The sequence below is a fragment of the Carcharodon carcharias genome, chromosome 7 (assembly GCF_017639515.1).
Source record: "Carcharodon carcharias isolate sCarCar2 chromosome 7, sCarCar2.pri, whole genome shotgun sequence".
NCBI classification, from domain to species: domain Eukaryota; kingdom Metazoa; phylum Chordata; class Chondrichthyes; order Lamniformes; family Lamnidae; genus Carcharodon; species Carcharodon carcharias.
The window spans coordinates 125,259-142,531 of NC_054473.1; the positions used below are offsets into that span (position 1 = coordinate 125,259).

General features: G+C 52.9%; 1 protein-coding gene across 1 annotated transcript in view; it reads right to left on the reverse strand.

Annotated features, from left to right (window-relative positions):
* LOC121280446 (6-phosphofructo-2-kinase/fructose-2,6-bisphosphatase 4-like) overlaps positions 1-17,273 on the reverse strand; it is a 230,776-nt gene that overhangs the window by 44,808 nt on the left and 168,695 nt on the right. The window contains exons 9-10 of the mRNA XM_041192440.1: positions 2,361-2,507; positions 1,729-1,880 (exon numbers count right to left, since the gene is read on the reverse strand). Coding sequence (XP_041048374.1) covers positions 1,729-1,880; positions 2,361-2,507 — 299 coding nt within the window. The remainder of the gene's footprint in view (positions 1-1,728; positions 1,881-2,360; positions 2,508-17,273) is intronic.

The window sequence follows — 17,273 nt, forward strand, 5'->3', positions numbered from 1 at the left end:
AAAAGGTTAGTATACAGGTACAGTAAGTAATTAGGAAAGCTAATAGAATGTTATTGTTTATTGCGAGGGGAATAGAATACAAAAGAAGGGAGATTATATTTCAGTTGTACAGGGCACTTGAGACCACATTTGGAGTACAGTGTTCAGTACTGGTCTCCTTATTTAATGAAGCAGTTCAAAGGAGGTTTACTAGGCTAATACCTGGAATGGGCGGGTTGTCTTATGAGGAAAGGTTGGACAGGTTAGGCTTGTATCCACTGGAGTTTAGAAGAGTAAGAGGCGACTTGATTTCTTGTGGGAGAATCTAGGTCATTGTTTAAAAATAAGGGGTTGCTCATTTAAGCAGACGAAGATAAACATGTTCTCTGAGAGGAACTCTCTTCCTCAAAAGGCAGTGGAAGCAGGGTCTTTGAATATTTTTAAGGCAGAGCTAGATAGATTTTGGATAAGCAAGCGGGTGAAAGGTTATCAGGGGTAGGCACGAATGTGGGGTTGAGGTTACAATCAGATCAGCCATGATCTCATTGAATGGCAGAGAAGGCTCGAGGGGCCGAATGGCCTCCTCTTAATTCATATGTTCGTATGCGCAACACTGGGGAGACTCTCCTCTTCTTTCCATAGTTCCATGAGTTATTTCATGCTCACCTGATGGCAGACAGGGATTTAGTTTAACGTTTTATCTGAAAAACAGCCTCTCTGACAGTGCAGCATTCCCTCAGTACTGGCACTGGGAGTGTTGGTCTGCATTACAGGCTCAAGTGTCTGGAGTGGCACACGAACTCCTGTCCTTCTCGATCAGAAGTGACAGTGCTACCACTAAGCCACGGAAGAGACACTGGTGGGAAAACAAGGCCGGAAACGTAATTTACCCTCTCAGCTCACGGTAGGTGCATTCAGACTGTCACCTGCTGGACTATTTACCATTTTCTTGGGGCAGGCCAGGGGTCAAGGGTTAGAGGAAGGAGGTTGTTGATCTCAGCAGCAAGATGAGGTAGGGAATTGGTGGGATGCTTCCTTGCAGGTCTGGGGGAGGTAGGGTGAAGTGACTGGTATATCTGCTGCACCTGGCCTTGGATGCTCACAAAAGCATTTCTGTTCTACAGCTCCCACCTCCCTTCCACTGCCTGGTTTCCTGACGCTAAGGAGTCCAGTCATCAAGCACTAAAATCTAAAACTGGCTCCCAACTGCAATATTAGAATGAAATGTTCCAAGTCAGGATACACGGACAGCTTAAAATCACTGTCATAAGAACTGTAATGAGTCCGTACATCTTCCCAATTTTTACTTTTAACCCTAAGTGACCCTCTCCCACCAGTAATGGGAGGCTTAATATCAACCCCTTGGCATCTGTGTGCAAGTATTCAGCAAAGAATTATTCAGTGACCCTGGTGAGAATTGGGCACACGAGTACACTAGGTTAGGCAAGGTTACACTCAGCCAAAAACTCCATTACTATTCAATGTTAAACATGCAGAATGAGTACTTGGGCAGTAGCCCAGAGCCACAGCAGGATCTAGAGCTAATCACACAGAGGTGCAGAGAGCAGGCAGTGGCCACAGAACTCTACGCAGTGAGGGAGTGCTCCCCAGGGGGGCATGTCCTCTTTTCATTTGCTATGGGAAGAATGTATTTGAAATGCTGTGAAATGAAACGACAGAAGGACTGAGTTTAATGGCATGGGGCGATAGACAAAACCATGATGTAAAATACTGCTTTAACAGAGTTACTCGGATTTCTTGACAGTTGCAAGATGCTGCAGCATTCCATTACCCACCTCTCCCTTTGGATAGCGATATCTGTATTTGTCTTGATCTCTTAGTGCAAATTCTGCTGGGTAATTCTTCTGAATCTCCTCATAAGTCATCTCCTCACAGACACCCTGAAAAAATATTTATCAAATGGTGAGACTTGAATTGAGACTAAAAATTGCTCTCTCAAATTCCTGCACTCCCTCTAAGTCTCGGTAACAGTCTACCTCCCAAATGCTCATGAATCTCAGTAACACTAAATGCCCTGACAAACCCCACTGTGAATCAGTTAGCCATGTGTCAAAAGAATTTAATGTTCATGCAGACAGACCATTTTCTAATTCAGTTTATTCTACATAAAAAGAAAAGTTTTTATTTTTTATTCTGATTCTACTCCATTTCCGGATAAGGTGCTTTAATCAATGGCTGGTTTCATTTTGCACCTCTAATATTGTGCCCACAATCTAAGCCTAATTTGTAAATTCATCAACTTTATCTACATTGCTTCAAATGTGACTGCTCCCTAGTCTTTTCTCCAATTATACAAGAGGTGTTACTGCAAATACTGAAAGGGCCAGACTCTCAACAAAAGGCAGTTCCACTGAACTCACCGCATCGATTTCATTCAATATTTTCCACTGCTCGTAAGGCACCCTCAGAGCCTCCGCAGTCTGGATCGTCCTTTTCATCTGACTAGTCCAGACCTTCAAGTCCCTTATGTTCTGCTCCTGTATGAACTTTCCTAACGAGTTGGCAAACTAACAAAAATAGCAAAGACTTTAGAAGCAAAACATTTTGATGTACATAAATTCCAGGTGTATATTTCCATCAAAGGTTCAACAATTATCATTGTGACATATACTAACTCTTGGACTCCAATCAGCACATCGCAAGTCTACTTAATACTGCTGTCTCACTCTCCCAGCTCAGCAAGATACTCAGGCTCTTGGAAAGGCTGCTGAGGTTTAGCTGCCACATGATACAAGAAGGAAAATTAACTTCTCTTGAAGGATATGCAACCACCCAACAGCTGGGGATAAATCTACCAAACTACAGGCGGTCTGCAATTCTGGCAAAGTTTTACACTGATGCCAATTATAGTAACATCTATACAGATTCAGTCCATCAATAAACAAACATTAATCAGTTGTACTGCCACATGTATAATGGTTCAAAGTGCATTTAGTGGGTGGAATTTAATGCTCTCCTCCTTGATGAACTTAGTGGCCGGTGGGGATCCCACCTCTGCCCCGATTAAGTCAGTGGTGGGAAGACTCATGGGCAGCCATCAAACACCACCGAATGAGGCCCTTAGGTAGGCAATTAATGGCCACCTAAGAACCACATCCTGCCGCCACTGGTATTCACCCAGCAGCAGGTGGGGGAGTCACCATAAGGGGAGTCAAAATACAAACCCTGAGGGGGCAGTCTCTTAGTCAAAGGTACTCAGTGCCTAATTGAATGAACAGGCATTAGGAAAGGTGGGGGTCACAGAAAGCCAACCACCCTCGTCCTTGCTATTGACCCCCCCCTCCCGTGACCCCCACCCCATAATGTCCCTCCCACCACCACTCATCTGTGTCTGGGACCTTGGGCGATCCTGGGTCTTGAGTGGGTACAGTACTGCCAGCAGCCACCATCTCCCCAGCATTGCTGCTAAGCAATGAATAGCTTCCGGCAATGATTGGCCAGCAGTTCTTGGCGGGAGGGACTTCTGCTCCTCAGGGTTCTTGATCCTGCGGAAGGCCCACCTCTGTTTGCCTGATTGGCACTTAATTCCAGGCTGTCCTATGGTTTGGTTTTTTATGGGATTATCCCATATTTTGGCCCTTTTATCCCACATTTCTAGCAGAGCCTGGAGGAGAATGAGCCTGGAAGTCTCCTCTTGTCTTTGCCTCTGTTTTTTGTAAGCAAGTCATTGACCACTGAGGAGGGGGGTGGTGGGAGTTATGGTCTTATGGTCACCAGCACCAACTGATCCCCACACCCAGCTACCCATTCCTAATATCCCTTACTTTATTTCATAAGTGTAGTATAAGAGTCTGGCACATAAAGGGTTAATGTGGGATTGAGTAGAGTACCACCCACATATTGATGTAAGGGAACACATGACCCGCACCTAGGGATCAGTGCAGTGTTAGACAGAGCCATGTGTAGAAGCAAGCATGGAAACAGCTCCCAGCTTGGACCTTTACTATTCTCTTGTGTATAATTTTTAGTAGTTAGTAAATACTTATTGTTACCACCAAAGACTATGAATACCTTAATAAGACCTACTGAATTACGCCCAACACCTTACAACATGGTGGCAGCAAATGGAACAACTCAAACCATTGCAGAGGCTGCAGAAGAAAATTGAAATCCTGAAAAACTGAAAGAAAAATCAAAGAAGCATTCTGACTGAAGAAAAGCTCAAGAAGCGAAGATACAGAAGGAAATCACCAGAGAAAAGCGCCAAAGAAATGCTTGGAAGCTGAAGGCAGAAATTAAATTCCTCACTGCAGCAGAAGATTCCATTGAATCACATGGAGGTCCAGCTTCAATGCCCAGGTTGTGCAGAGTCAGCCGACCTACCAAGGGTGAGCAAGAAATTAAAAATTCATGGACAACACAAGTCCTGAAAAAAATTAAATACCGCAGTGGTCAGAAATTGCCATTTAAATCACAGCCCCAGAAACCTGACACCCAGAAACCTGACTCCCAGAAACCTGACTCCCGAACCTGACTCCCGACCCTGACTCCCAGAAACCTGACTCCCGAACCTGACTCCCAGAAACCTGACTCCCGAACATGACACCCAAACCTGACTCCCGAACCTGACTCCCAGAAACCTGACTCCCGAACCTGACTCCCAGAAACCTGACTCCCAGAAACCTGACTCCCGAACCTGACTCCCAGAAACCTGACTCCCAGAAACCTGACTCCCAGAAACCTCACTCCCAGAAACCTCACTCCCGAACCTGACTCCTGAAACTGACTCCCGAACCTGACTCCCAGAAACCTGACTCCCGAACCTGACTCCCGAACCTGACTCCCAGAAACCTGACTCCCGAACCTGACTCCAGAACCTGACTCCCGAACCTGACTCCCAGAAACCTGACTCCCGAACCTGACTCCCAGAAACCTGACTCCCGAACCTGACTCCCAGAAACCTGACTCCCAGAAACCTGACTCCCAGAAACCTGACTCCCGAAACTGACTCCCAGAAACCTGACTCCCAGAAACCTGGCTCCCAGAAACCTGACTCCCGAACCTGACTCCCAGAAACCTGACTCCCAGAAACCTGACTCCCGAACCTGACTCCCAGAAACCTGACTCCCGAACCTGACTCCCAGAAACCTGACACCCGAACATGACTCCCAGAAACCTGACTCCCAGAAACCTGACTCCCGAACCTGACTCCCAGAAACCTGACTCCCAGAAACCTGACTCCCGAACCTGACTCCCAAACCTGACTCCCAAACCTGACTCCCAAACCTGACTCCCAGAAACCTGACTCCCAGAAACCTGACTCCCAGAAACCTGACTCCCGAACCTGACCCCCAGAAACCTGACTCCCGAACCTGACTCCCGAACCTGACTTGCAGAAACCTGACTCCCAGAAACCTGACTCCCGAACCTGACTCCCGAACCTGACTCCCAGAAAGCTGACTCCAAGAAACCTGACTCCCGAACCTGACTCCCAGAAACCTGACTCCTGAACCTGACTCCCGAACCTGAGTCCCGAACCTGACTCCCAGAAACCAGACTCCCAGAAACCTGACTCCCAGAAACATGACTCCCGAACCACACTCCCGAACCTGACTCCCGAACCTGACTCCCAGAAACCTGACTCCCAGAAACCTGACTCCCGAACCTGACTCCCAGAAACATGACTCCCGAACCTGACTCCAGAACCTGACTCCCAGAAACCTGACTCCCGAACCTGACTCCCAGAAACCTGACTCCCGAACCTGACTCCCAGAAACCTGACTCCTGAAAACCTGACTCCCGAACCTGACTCCCAGAAACCTGACTCCCGAACCTGACTCCCGAAACTGACTCCCAGAAAACTGACTCCCGAACCTGACTCCCAGAAAGCTGACTCCCTAACCTGACTCCCAGAAACCTGACTCCCAGAAACCTGACTCCCGAACCTGACTCCCGAACCTGACTCCCAGAAACCTGACTCCCAGAAACCTGACTCCCAGAAACCTGACTCCCGAACCTGACTCCCAGAAAGCTGACTCCCTAACCTGACTCGCAGAAACCTGACTCCCAGAAACCTGACTCCCGAACCTGACTCCCAGAAACCTGACTCCCAGAAACCTGCCTCCCGAACCTGACTCCCAGAAACCTGACTCCCAGAAACCTGAATCCCAGAAACCTGACTCCCAGAAACCTGACTCCCGAACCTGACTCCCAGAAACCTGACTCCCGAACCTGACTCCCAGATACCTGACTCCCGAACCTGATCCCGAACCTGACTCCCAGAAACCTGATCCCAGAAACCTGACTCCCGAACCTGACTCCCAGAAACCTGACTCCCGAACCTGACTACCAGAAACCTGACTCCCGAACCTGACTCCCAGAAACCTGACTCCCAGAAACCTGACTCCCGATCCTGACTCCCAGAAACCTGACTCCCAGAAACCTGACTCCCGAACCTGACTCCCGAACCTGACTCCCAGAAACCTGACTCCCAGAAACCTGACTCCCAGAAACCTGACTCCCAAACCTGACTCCCAGAAACCTGACTCCCGAACCTGACTCCCGAACCTGACTCCCAGAAACCTGACTCCCAGAAACATGACTCTCGAATCTGACTCCCAGAAACCTGACTCCCAGAAACCTGACTCCCGAACCTGACTCCCAGAAACCTGACTCCCGAACCTGACTCCCAGAAACATGACTCCCGAACCTGACTCCCAGAAACCTGACTCCCAGAAACCTGACTCCCGAACCTGACTCCCGAACCTGACTCCCAGAAACCTGACTCCCAGAAACATGACTCCCGAACCAGACTCCCGAACCTGACTCCCGAACCTGACTCCCAGAAAACTGACTCCCGAACCTGACTCCCAGAAACCTGACTCCCAAAAACCTGACTCCCAGAAACCTGACTCCCGAAAATGACTCCCGAACCTGACTCCCAGAAACCTGATTCCCGAAAATGACTCCCAGAAACCTGACTCCCAGAAACCTGACACCCGAACCAGACTCCCGAACCTGACTCCCAGAAACCTGAATCCCAGAAACCTGACTCCCAGAAACCTGACTCCCAGAAACCTGACTCCCGAACCTGACTCCCGAACCTGACTCCCGAACCTGACTCCCAGAAACCTGACTCCCAGAAACCTGACTCCCAGAAACCTGACTCCCAGAAACCTGACTCCCAGAAACCTGACTCCCGAACCTGACTCCCAGAAATCTGACTCACGAACCTGACTCCCAGAAACCTGACTCCCAGAAACCTGACTCCCGAAGCTGACTCCCAGAAACCTGACTCCCGAACCTGACTCCCAGAAACCTGACTCCCGAAGCTGACTCCCAGAAACCTGACTCCCGAACCTGACTCCCAGAAACCTGACTCCCAGAAACCTGACTCCCGAACCTGACTCCCAGAAACCTGACTCCCGAACCTGACTCCCAGAAACCTGACTCCCGAATCTGACTCCCAGAAACCTGACTCCCAGAAACCTGACTCCCGAACCTGACTCCCGAACCTGACTCCCAGAAACCTGACACCTGTACCTGACTCCCAGAAACCTGACCCCCGTACCGGACTCCCAGAAACCTGACCCCCGAACATGACTCCCTAACCTGACTCCCGAATCTGACTCGCAGAAACCTGACTCCCAGAAACCTGACTCCCGAACCTGACTCCCAGAAACCTGACTCCCAGAAACCTGACTACCGATCCTGACTCCCAGAAACCTGACTCCCGAACCTGACTCCCAGAAACCTGAATCCCAGAAACCTGACTCCCAGAAACCTGACTCCCGAACCTGACTCCCAGAAACCTGACTCCCGAACCTGACTCCCAGATACGTGACTCCCGAAACTGACTCCCGAACCTGACTCCCAGAAACCTGATCCCAGAAACCTGACTCCCGAACCTGACTCTCAGAAACCTGACTCCCGAACCTGACTCCCGAACCTGACTCCCAGAAACCTGACTCCCGAACCTGACTCCCAGAAAACTGACACCCAGAAACCTGACTCCCAATCCTTACTCCCAGAAACCTGACTCCCAGAAACCTGACTCCCGAACCTGACTCCCAGAAACCTGCCTCCCAGAAAACTTACTCCCGAACCTGACTCCCAGAAACCTGACTCCCAGAAACCTGACTCCCAGAAACCTGACTCCCAAACCTGACTCCCAGAAACCTGACTCCCAGAAACCTGACTCCCAGAAACCTGACTCCCAAACCTGACTCCCGAACCTGACTCCCGAACCTGACTCCCAGAAACCTGACTCCCGAACATGACTCCCAGAAACCTGACTCCCGAACCTGACTCCCGAACCTGACTCCCAGAAACCTGACTCCCGAACCTGACTCCCAGAAACCTGACTCCCAGAAACCTGACTCCCGAACCTGACTCCCAGAAACCTGACTCCCGAACCTGACTCCCGAACCTGACTCCAGAACCTGACTCCCAGAAACCTGACTCCCAGAAACCTGACTCCCGAACCTGACTCCCAGAAACATGACTCCCGAACCTGACTCCCGAACCTGACTCCCAGAAACCTGACTCCCGAAGCTGACTCCCAGAAACCTGACTCCCGAACCTGACTCCCAGAAACCTGACTCCCAGAAACCTGACTCCCGAACCTGACTCCCAGAAACCTGACTCCCGAACCTGACTCCCGAACCTGACTCCCAGAAACCTGACTCCCGAACCTGACTCCCAGAAACCTGAATCCCTAACCTGACTCCCAGAAACCTGACTCCCAGAAACCTGACTCCCAGAAACCTGACTCCCGAACCTGACTCCCAGAAACCTGACTCCCAGAAACCTGACTCCCGAACCTGACTCCCGAACCTGACTCCCGAACCTGACTCCCAGAAACCTGACTCCCGAACCTGACTCCCGAACCTGACTCCCAGAAACCTGACTCCCAGAAACCTGACTCCCGAACCTGACACCCGAACCTGACTCCCGAACCTGACTCCCAGAAACCTGACTCCCGAACCTGACTCCCGAACCTGACTCCCAGAAACCTGACTCCCAGAAACCTGACTCCCGAACCTGACTCCCGAACCTGACTCCCGAACCTGACTCCCAGAAACCTGACTCCCGAACCTGACTCCCAGAAACCTGACTCCCGAACCTGACTCCCAGAAACCTGACTCCCAGAAACCAGACTCCTGAACCTGACTCCCAGAAACCTGACTCCCGAACCTGACTCCCGAACCTGACTCCCAGAAACCTGACTCCCGAACATGACTCCCAGAAACCTGACTCCCAAACCTGACTCCCAGAAACCTGACTCCCAGAAACCTGACTCCCGAACCTGACTCCCAGAAACCTGACTCCCAGAAACCTGACTCCCAGAAACCTGACTCCCAGAAACCTGACTCCCGAACCTGACTCCCAAACCTGACTCCCAAACCTGACTCCCAAACCTGACTCAAAGAAACCTGACTCCCAGAAACCTGTCTCCCAGAAACCTGACTCCCGAACCTGACTCCCGAACCTGACCCCCAGAAACCTGACTCCCGAACCTGACTCCCGAACCTGACTCGCAGTAACCTGACTCCCAGAAACCTGACTCCCGAACCTGACTCCCGAACCTGACTCCCAGAAAGCTGACTCCCAGAAACCTGACTCCCGAACCTGACTCCCAGAAACCTGACTCCTGAACCAGACTCCCAGAAACCTGACTCCCAGAAACCTGACTCCCAGAAACATGACTCCCGAACAACACTCCCGAACCTGACTCCCGAACCTGACTCCCAGAAACCTGACTCCCAGAAACCTGACTCCCGAACCTGACTCCCAGAAACATGACTCCCGAACCTGACTCCAGAACCTGACTCCCAGAAACCTGACTCCCGAACCTGACTCCCAGAAACCAGACTCCCGAACCTGACTCCCAGAAACCTGACTCCCAGAAACCTGACTCCCGAACCTGACTCCCAGAAACCTGACTCCCAGAAACCTGACTCCCAGAAACCTGACTCCCGAACCTGACTCCCAGAAACCTGACTCCCAGAAACCTGAATCCCAGAAACCTGACTCCCAGAAACCTGACTCCCGAACCTGACTCCCAGAAACCTGACTCCCGAACCTGACTCCCAGATACCTGACTCCCGAACCTGATCCCGAACCTGACTCCCAGAAACCTGATCCCAGAAACCTGACTCCCGAACCTGACTCCCAGAAACCTGACTCCCGAACCTGACTCCCGAACCTGACTACCAGAAACCTGACTCCCGAACCTGACTCCCAGAAACCTGACTCCCAGAAACCTGACTCCCGATCCTGACTCCCAGAAACCTGACTCCCAGAAACCTGACTCCCAGAAACCTGACTCCCGGACCTGACTCCCAGAAACCTGACTCCCAGAAACCTGACTCCCAGAAACCTGACTCCCGAACCTGACTCCCAGAAACATGACTCCCGAACCTGACTCCCAGAAACCTGACTCCCAGAAACCTGACTCCCGAACCTGACTCCCGAACCTGACTCCCAGAAACCTGACTCCCGAACCTGACTCCCGAACCTGACTCCCAGAAAACTGACTCCCGAACCTGACTCCCAGAAACCTGACTCCCAAAAACCTGACTCCCAGAAACCTGACTCCCGAAAATGACTCCCGAACCTGACTCCCAGAAACCTGATTCCCGTAAATGACTCCCAGAAACCTGACACCCGAACCAGACTCCCGAACCTGACTCACAGAAACCTGAATCCCAGAAACCTGACTCCCAGAAACCTGACTCCCAGAAACCTGACTCCCGAACCTGACTCCCGAACCTGACTCCCGAACCTGACTCCCAGAAACCTGACTCCCAGAAACCTGACTCCCAGAAACCTGACTCCCGAACCTGACTCCCAGAAATCTGACTCACGAACCTGACTCCCAGAAACCTGACTCCCAGAAACCTGACTCCCGAAGCTGACTCCCAGAAACCTGACTCCCGAACCTGACTCCCAGAAACCTGACTCCCAGAAACCTGACTCCCGAACCTGACTCCCAGAAACCTGACTCCCGAACCTGACTCCCAGAAACCTGACTCCCGAACCTGACTCCCAGAAACCTGACTCCCAGAAACCTGACTCCCGAACCTGACTCCCGAACCTGACTCCCAGAAACCTGACACCTGTACCTGACTCCCAGAAACCTGACCCCCGTACCTGACTCCCAGAAACCTGACCCCCGAACATGACTCCCTAACCTGACTCCCTAACCTGACTCGCGAATCTGACTCGCAGAAACCTGACTCCCAGAAACCTGACTCCCGAACCTGACTCCCAGAAACCTGACTCCCAGAAACCTGACTCCCGAACCTGACTCCCGAACCTGACTCCCAGAAACCTGACTCCCGAACCTGACTCCCAGAAACCTGAATCCCAGAAACCTGACTCCCAGAAACCTGACTCCCGTACCTGACTCCCAGAAACCTGACTCCCGAACCTGACTCCCTGATACGTGACTCTCGAACCTGACTCCCGAACCTGACTCCCAGAAACCTGATCCCAGAAACCTGACTCCCGAACCTGACTCTCAGAAACCTGACTCCCGAACCTGACTCCCGAACCTGACTCCCGAACCTGACTCCCGAACCTGACTCCCAGAAACCTGACTCCCAGAAACCTGACTCCCGATCCTGACTCCCAGAAACCTGACTCCCAGAAACCTGACTCCCGAACCTGACTCCCAGAAACCTGCCTCCAAGAAAACTTACTCCCGAACCTGACTCCCAGAAACCTGACTCCCGAACCTGACTCCCAGAAACCTGACTCCCGAACCTGACTCCCAGAAACCTGACTCCCAGAAACCTGACTCCCAGAAACCTGACTCCCGAACCTGACTCCCGAACCTGACTCCCAGAAACCTGACTCCCGAACATGACTCCCAGAAACCTGACTCCCGAACCTGACTCCCGAACCTGACTCCCAGAAACCTGACTCCCGAACCTGACTCCCAGAAACCTGACTCCCAGAAACCTGACTCCCGAACCTGACTCCCAGAAACCTGACTCCCGAACCTGACTCCCGAACCTGACTCCCGAACCTGACTCCCAGAAACCTGACTCCCAGAAACCTGACTCCCGAACCTGACTCCCAGAAACATGACTCCCGAACCTGACTCCCGAACCTGACTCCCAGAAACCTGACTCCCGAAGCTGACTCCCAGAAACCTGACTCCCGAACCTGACTCCCAGAAACCTGACTCCCAGAAACCTGACTCCCGAACCTGACTCCCAGAAACCTGACTCCCGAACCTGACTCCCGAACCTGACTCCCAGAAACCTGACTCCCGAACCTGACTCCCGAACCTGACTCCCGAACCTGACTCCCAGAAACCTGACTCCCAGAAACCTGACTCCCGAACCTGACTCCCGAACCTGACTCCCGAACCTGACTCCCAGAAACCTGACTCCCGAACCTGACTCCCGAACCTGACTCCCAGAAACCTGACTCCCAGAAACCTGACTCCCGAACCTGACTCCCGAACCTGACTCCCGAACCTGACTCCCAGAAACCTGACTCCCGAACCTGACTCCCGAACCTGACTCCAGTGAAACCTGACTCCCAGAAACCTGACTCCCGAACCTGACTCCCGAACCTGACTCACAGAAACCTGACTCCCGAACCTGACTCCCAGAAACCTGACTCCCGAACCTGACTCCCAGAAACCTGACTCCCAGAAACCTGACTCCCGAACCTGACTCCCAGAAACCTGACTCCCAGAAACCTGACTCCTGAACCTCACTCCCAGAAACCAGACTCCCGAACCTGACTCCCAGAAACCTGACTCCCGAACCTGACTCCCAGAAACCTGACTCCCAAACCTGACTCCCAGAAACCTGACTCCCAGAAACCTGACTCCCGAACCTGACTCCCGAACCTGACTCCCGAACCTGACTCCCGAACCTGACTCCCAGAAACCTGACTCCCAGAAACCTGACTCCCAGAAACCTGACTCCCGAACATGACTCCCAGAAACCTGACTCCCGAACCTGACTCCCGAACCTGACTCCCAGAAACCTGACTCCCGAACCTGACTCCCAGAAACCTGACTCCCAGAAACCTGACTCCCGAACCTGACTCCCAGAAACCTGACTCCCGAACCTGACTCCCGAACCTGACTCCCAGAAACCTGACTCCCAGAAACCTGACTCCCGAACCTGACTCCCAGAAACATGACTCCCGAACCTGACTCCCGAACCGGACTCCCAGAAACCTGACTCCCGAAGCTGACTCCCAGAAACCTGACTCCCGAACCTGACTCCCAGAAACCTGACTCCCAGAAACCTGGCTCCCGAACCTGACTCCCAGAAACCTGACTCCCGAACCTGACTCCCGAACCTGACTCCCAGAAACCTGACTCCCGAACCTGACTCCCAGAAACCTGAATCCCTAACCTGACTCCCAGAAACCTGACTCCCAGAAACCTGAGTCCCGAACCTGACTCCCAGAAACCAGACTCCCAGAAACCTGACTCCCAGAAACATGACTCCCGAACCACACTCCCGAACCTGACTCCCGAACCTGACTCCCAGAAACCTGACTCCCAGAAACCTGACTCCCGAACCTGACTCCCAGAAACCTGACTCCCGAACCTGACTCCCAGAAACCTGACTCCCGAACCTGACTCCCGAACCTGACTCCCAGAAACCTGACTCCCAGAAACCTGACTCCCGAACCTGACTCCCGAACCTGACTCCCGAACCTGACTCCCAGAAACCTGACTCCCGAACCTGACTCCCAGAAACCTGACTCCCGAACCTGACTCCCAGAAACCTGACTCCCAGAAACCTGACTCCTGAACCTGACTCCCAGAAACCTGACTCCCGAACCTGACTCCCGAACCTGACTCCCAGAAACCTGACTCCCGAACCTGACTCCCAGAAACCTGACTCCCAAACCTGACTCCCAGAAACCTGACTCCCAGAAACCTGACTCCCGAACCTGACTCCCGAACCTGACTCCCAGAAACCTGACTCCCAGAAACCTGACTCCCGAACCTGACTCCCAAACCTGACTCCCAAACCTGACTCCCAAACCTGACTCAAAGAAACCTGACTCCCAGAAACCTGACTCCCACAAACCTGACTCCCGAACCTGACTCCCGAACCTGACCCCCAGAAACCTGACTCCCGAACCTGACTCCCGAACCTGACTCGCAGAAACCTGACTCCCAGAAACCTGACTCCCGAACCTGACTCCCGAACCTGACTCCCAGAAAGCTGACTCCAAGAAACCTGACTCCCGAACCTGACTCCCAGAAACCTGACTCCTGAACCTGACTCCCGAACCTGAGTCCCGAACCTGACTCCCAGAAACCAGACTCCCAGAAACCTGACTCCCAGAAACATGACTCCCGAACCACACTCCCGAACCTGACTCCCGAACCTGACTCCCAGAAACCTGACTCCCAGAAACCTGACTCCCGAACCTGACTCCCAGAAACATGACTCCCGAACCTGACTCCCGAACCTGACTCCCAGAAACCTGACTCCCGAACCTGACTCCCAGAAACCTGACTCCCGAACCTGACTCCCAGAAACCTGACTCCCAGAAACCTGACTCCCGAACCTGACTCCCAGAAACCTGACTCCAGAACCTGACTCCCGAAACTGACTCCCAGAAAACTGACTCCCGAACCTGACTCCCAGAAAGCTGACTCCCTAACCTGACTCCCAGAAACCTGACTCCCAGAAACCTGACTCCCGAACCTGACTCCCGAACCTGACTCCCAGAAACCTGACTCCCAGAAACCTGACTCCCAGAAACCTGACTACCAGAAACCTGAATCCCAGAAACCTGACTCCCAGAAACCTGACTCCCGAACCTGACTCCCAGAAAGCTGACTCCCTAACCTGACTCGCAGAAACCTGACTCCCAGAAACCTGACTCCCGAACCTGACTCCCAGAAACCTGACTCCCAGAAACCTGCCTCCCGAACCTGACTCCCAGAAACCTGACTCCCAGAAACCTGAATCCCAGAAACCTGACTCCCAGAAACCTGACTCCCGAACCTGACTCCCAGAAACCTGACTCCCGAACCTGACTCCCAGATACCTGACTCCCGAACCTGATCCCGAACCTGACTCCCAGAAACCTGATCCCAGAAACCTGACTCCCGAACCTGACTCCCAGAAACCTGACTCCTGAACCTGACTCCCAGAAACCTGACTCCCGAACCTGACTCCCAGAAACCTGACTCCCAGAAACCTGACTCCCGATCCTGACTCCCAGAAACCTGACTCCCAGAAACCTGACTCCCAGAAACCTGACTCCCGAACCTGACTCCCAGAAACCTGACTCCCAGAAACCTGACTCCCAGAAACCTGACTCCCGAACCTGACTCCCAGAAACCTGACTCCCAAACCTGACTCCCAGAAACCTGACTCCCAGAAACCTGACTCCCGAACCTGACTCCCGAACCTGACTCCCAGAAACCTGACTCCCAGAAACATGACTCCCGAACCAGACTCCCGAACCTGACTCCCGAACCTGACTCCCAGAAAACTGACTCCCGAACCTGACTCCCAGAAACCTGACTCCCAGAAACCTGACTCCCGAAAATGACTCCCGAACCAGACTCCCAGAAACCTGATTCCCGAAAATGACTCCCAGAAACCTGACTCCCAGAAACCTGACACCCGAACCAGACTCCCGAACCTGACTCCCAGAAACCTGAATCCCAGAAACCTGACTCCCAGAAACCTGACTCCCAGAAACCTGACTCCCAGAAACCTGACTCCCGAACCTGACTCCCGAACCTGACTCCCGAACCTGACTCCCAGAAACCTGACTCCCAGAAACCTGACTCCCAGAAACCTGACTCCCGAACCTGACTCCCAGAAATCTGACTCACGAACCTGACTCCCAGAAACCTGACTCCCAGAAACCTGACTCCCGAAGCTGACTCCCGGAAACCTGACTCCCGAACCTGACTCCCAGAAACCTGACTCCCAGAAACCTGACTCCCGAACCTGACTCCCAGAAACCTGACTCCCGAACCTGACTCCCAGAAACCTGACTCCCGAACCTGACTCCCAGAAACCTGACTCCCAGAAACCTGACTCCCGAACCTGACTCCCGAACCTGACTCCCAGAAACCTGACACCCGTACCTGACTCCCAGAAACCTGACCCCCGTACCTGACTCCCAGAAACCTGACCCCCGAACATGACTCCCTAACCTGACTCCCTAACCTGACTCCCGAATCTGACTCGCAGAAACCTGAATCCCAGAAACCTGACTCCCAGAAACCTGACTCCCGTACCTGACTCCCAGAAACCTGACTCCCGAACCTGACTCCCTGATACGTGACTCCCGAACCTGACTCCCGAACCTGACTCCCAGAAACCTGATCCCAGAAACCTGACTCCCGAACCTGACTCTCAGAAACCTGACTCCCGAACCTGACTCCCGAACCTGACTCCCAGAAACCTGACTCACGAACCTGACTCCCAGATACCTGACTCCCGAACCTGATCCCGAACCTGACTCCCAGAAACCTGATCCCAGAAACCTGACTCCCGAACCTGACTCCCAGAAACCTGACTCCCGAACCTGACTACCAGAAACCTGACTCCCGAACCTGACTCCCAGAAACCTGACTCCCAGAAACCTGACTCCCGATCCTGACTCCCAGAAACCTGACTCCCAGAAACCTGACTCCCAGAAACCTGACTCCCGGAAACCTGACTCCCAGAAACCTGACTCCCGAACCTGACTCCCGAACCTGACTCCCGAACCTGACTCCCAGAAACCTGACTCCCGAACCTGACTCCCGAACCTGACTCCCAGAAACCTGACTCCCAGAAACCTGACTCCCGAACCTGACTCCCGAACCTGACTCCCGAACCTGACTCCCAGAAACCTGACTCCCGAACCTGACTCCCGAACCTGACTCCCAGAAACCTGACTCCCAGAAACCTGACTCCCGAACCTGACTCCCGAACCTGACTCACAGAAACCTGACTCCCGAACCTGACTCCCAGAAACCTGACTCCCGAACCTGACTCCCAGAAACCTGACTCCCAGAAACCTGACTCCCGAACCTGACTCCCAGAAACCTGACTCCCAGAAACCTGACTCCTGAACCTCACTCCCAGAAACCAGACTCCCGAACCTGACTCCCAGAAACCTGACTCCCGAACCTGACTCCCAGAAACCTGACTCCCAAACCTGACTCCCAGAAACCTGACTCCCAGAAACCTGACTCCCGATCCTGACTCCCGAACCTGACTCCCGAACCTGACTCCCGAACCTGACTCCCAGAAACCTGACTCCCAGAAACCTGACTCCCAGAAACCTGACTCCCGAACATGACTCCCAGAAACCTGACTCCCGAA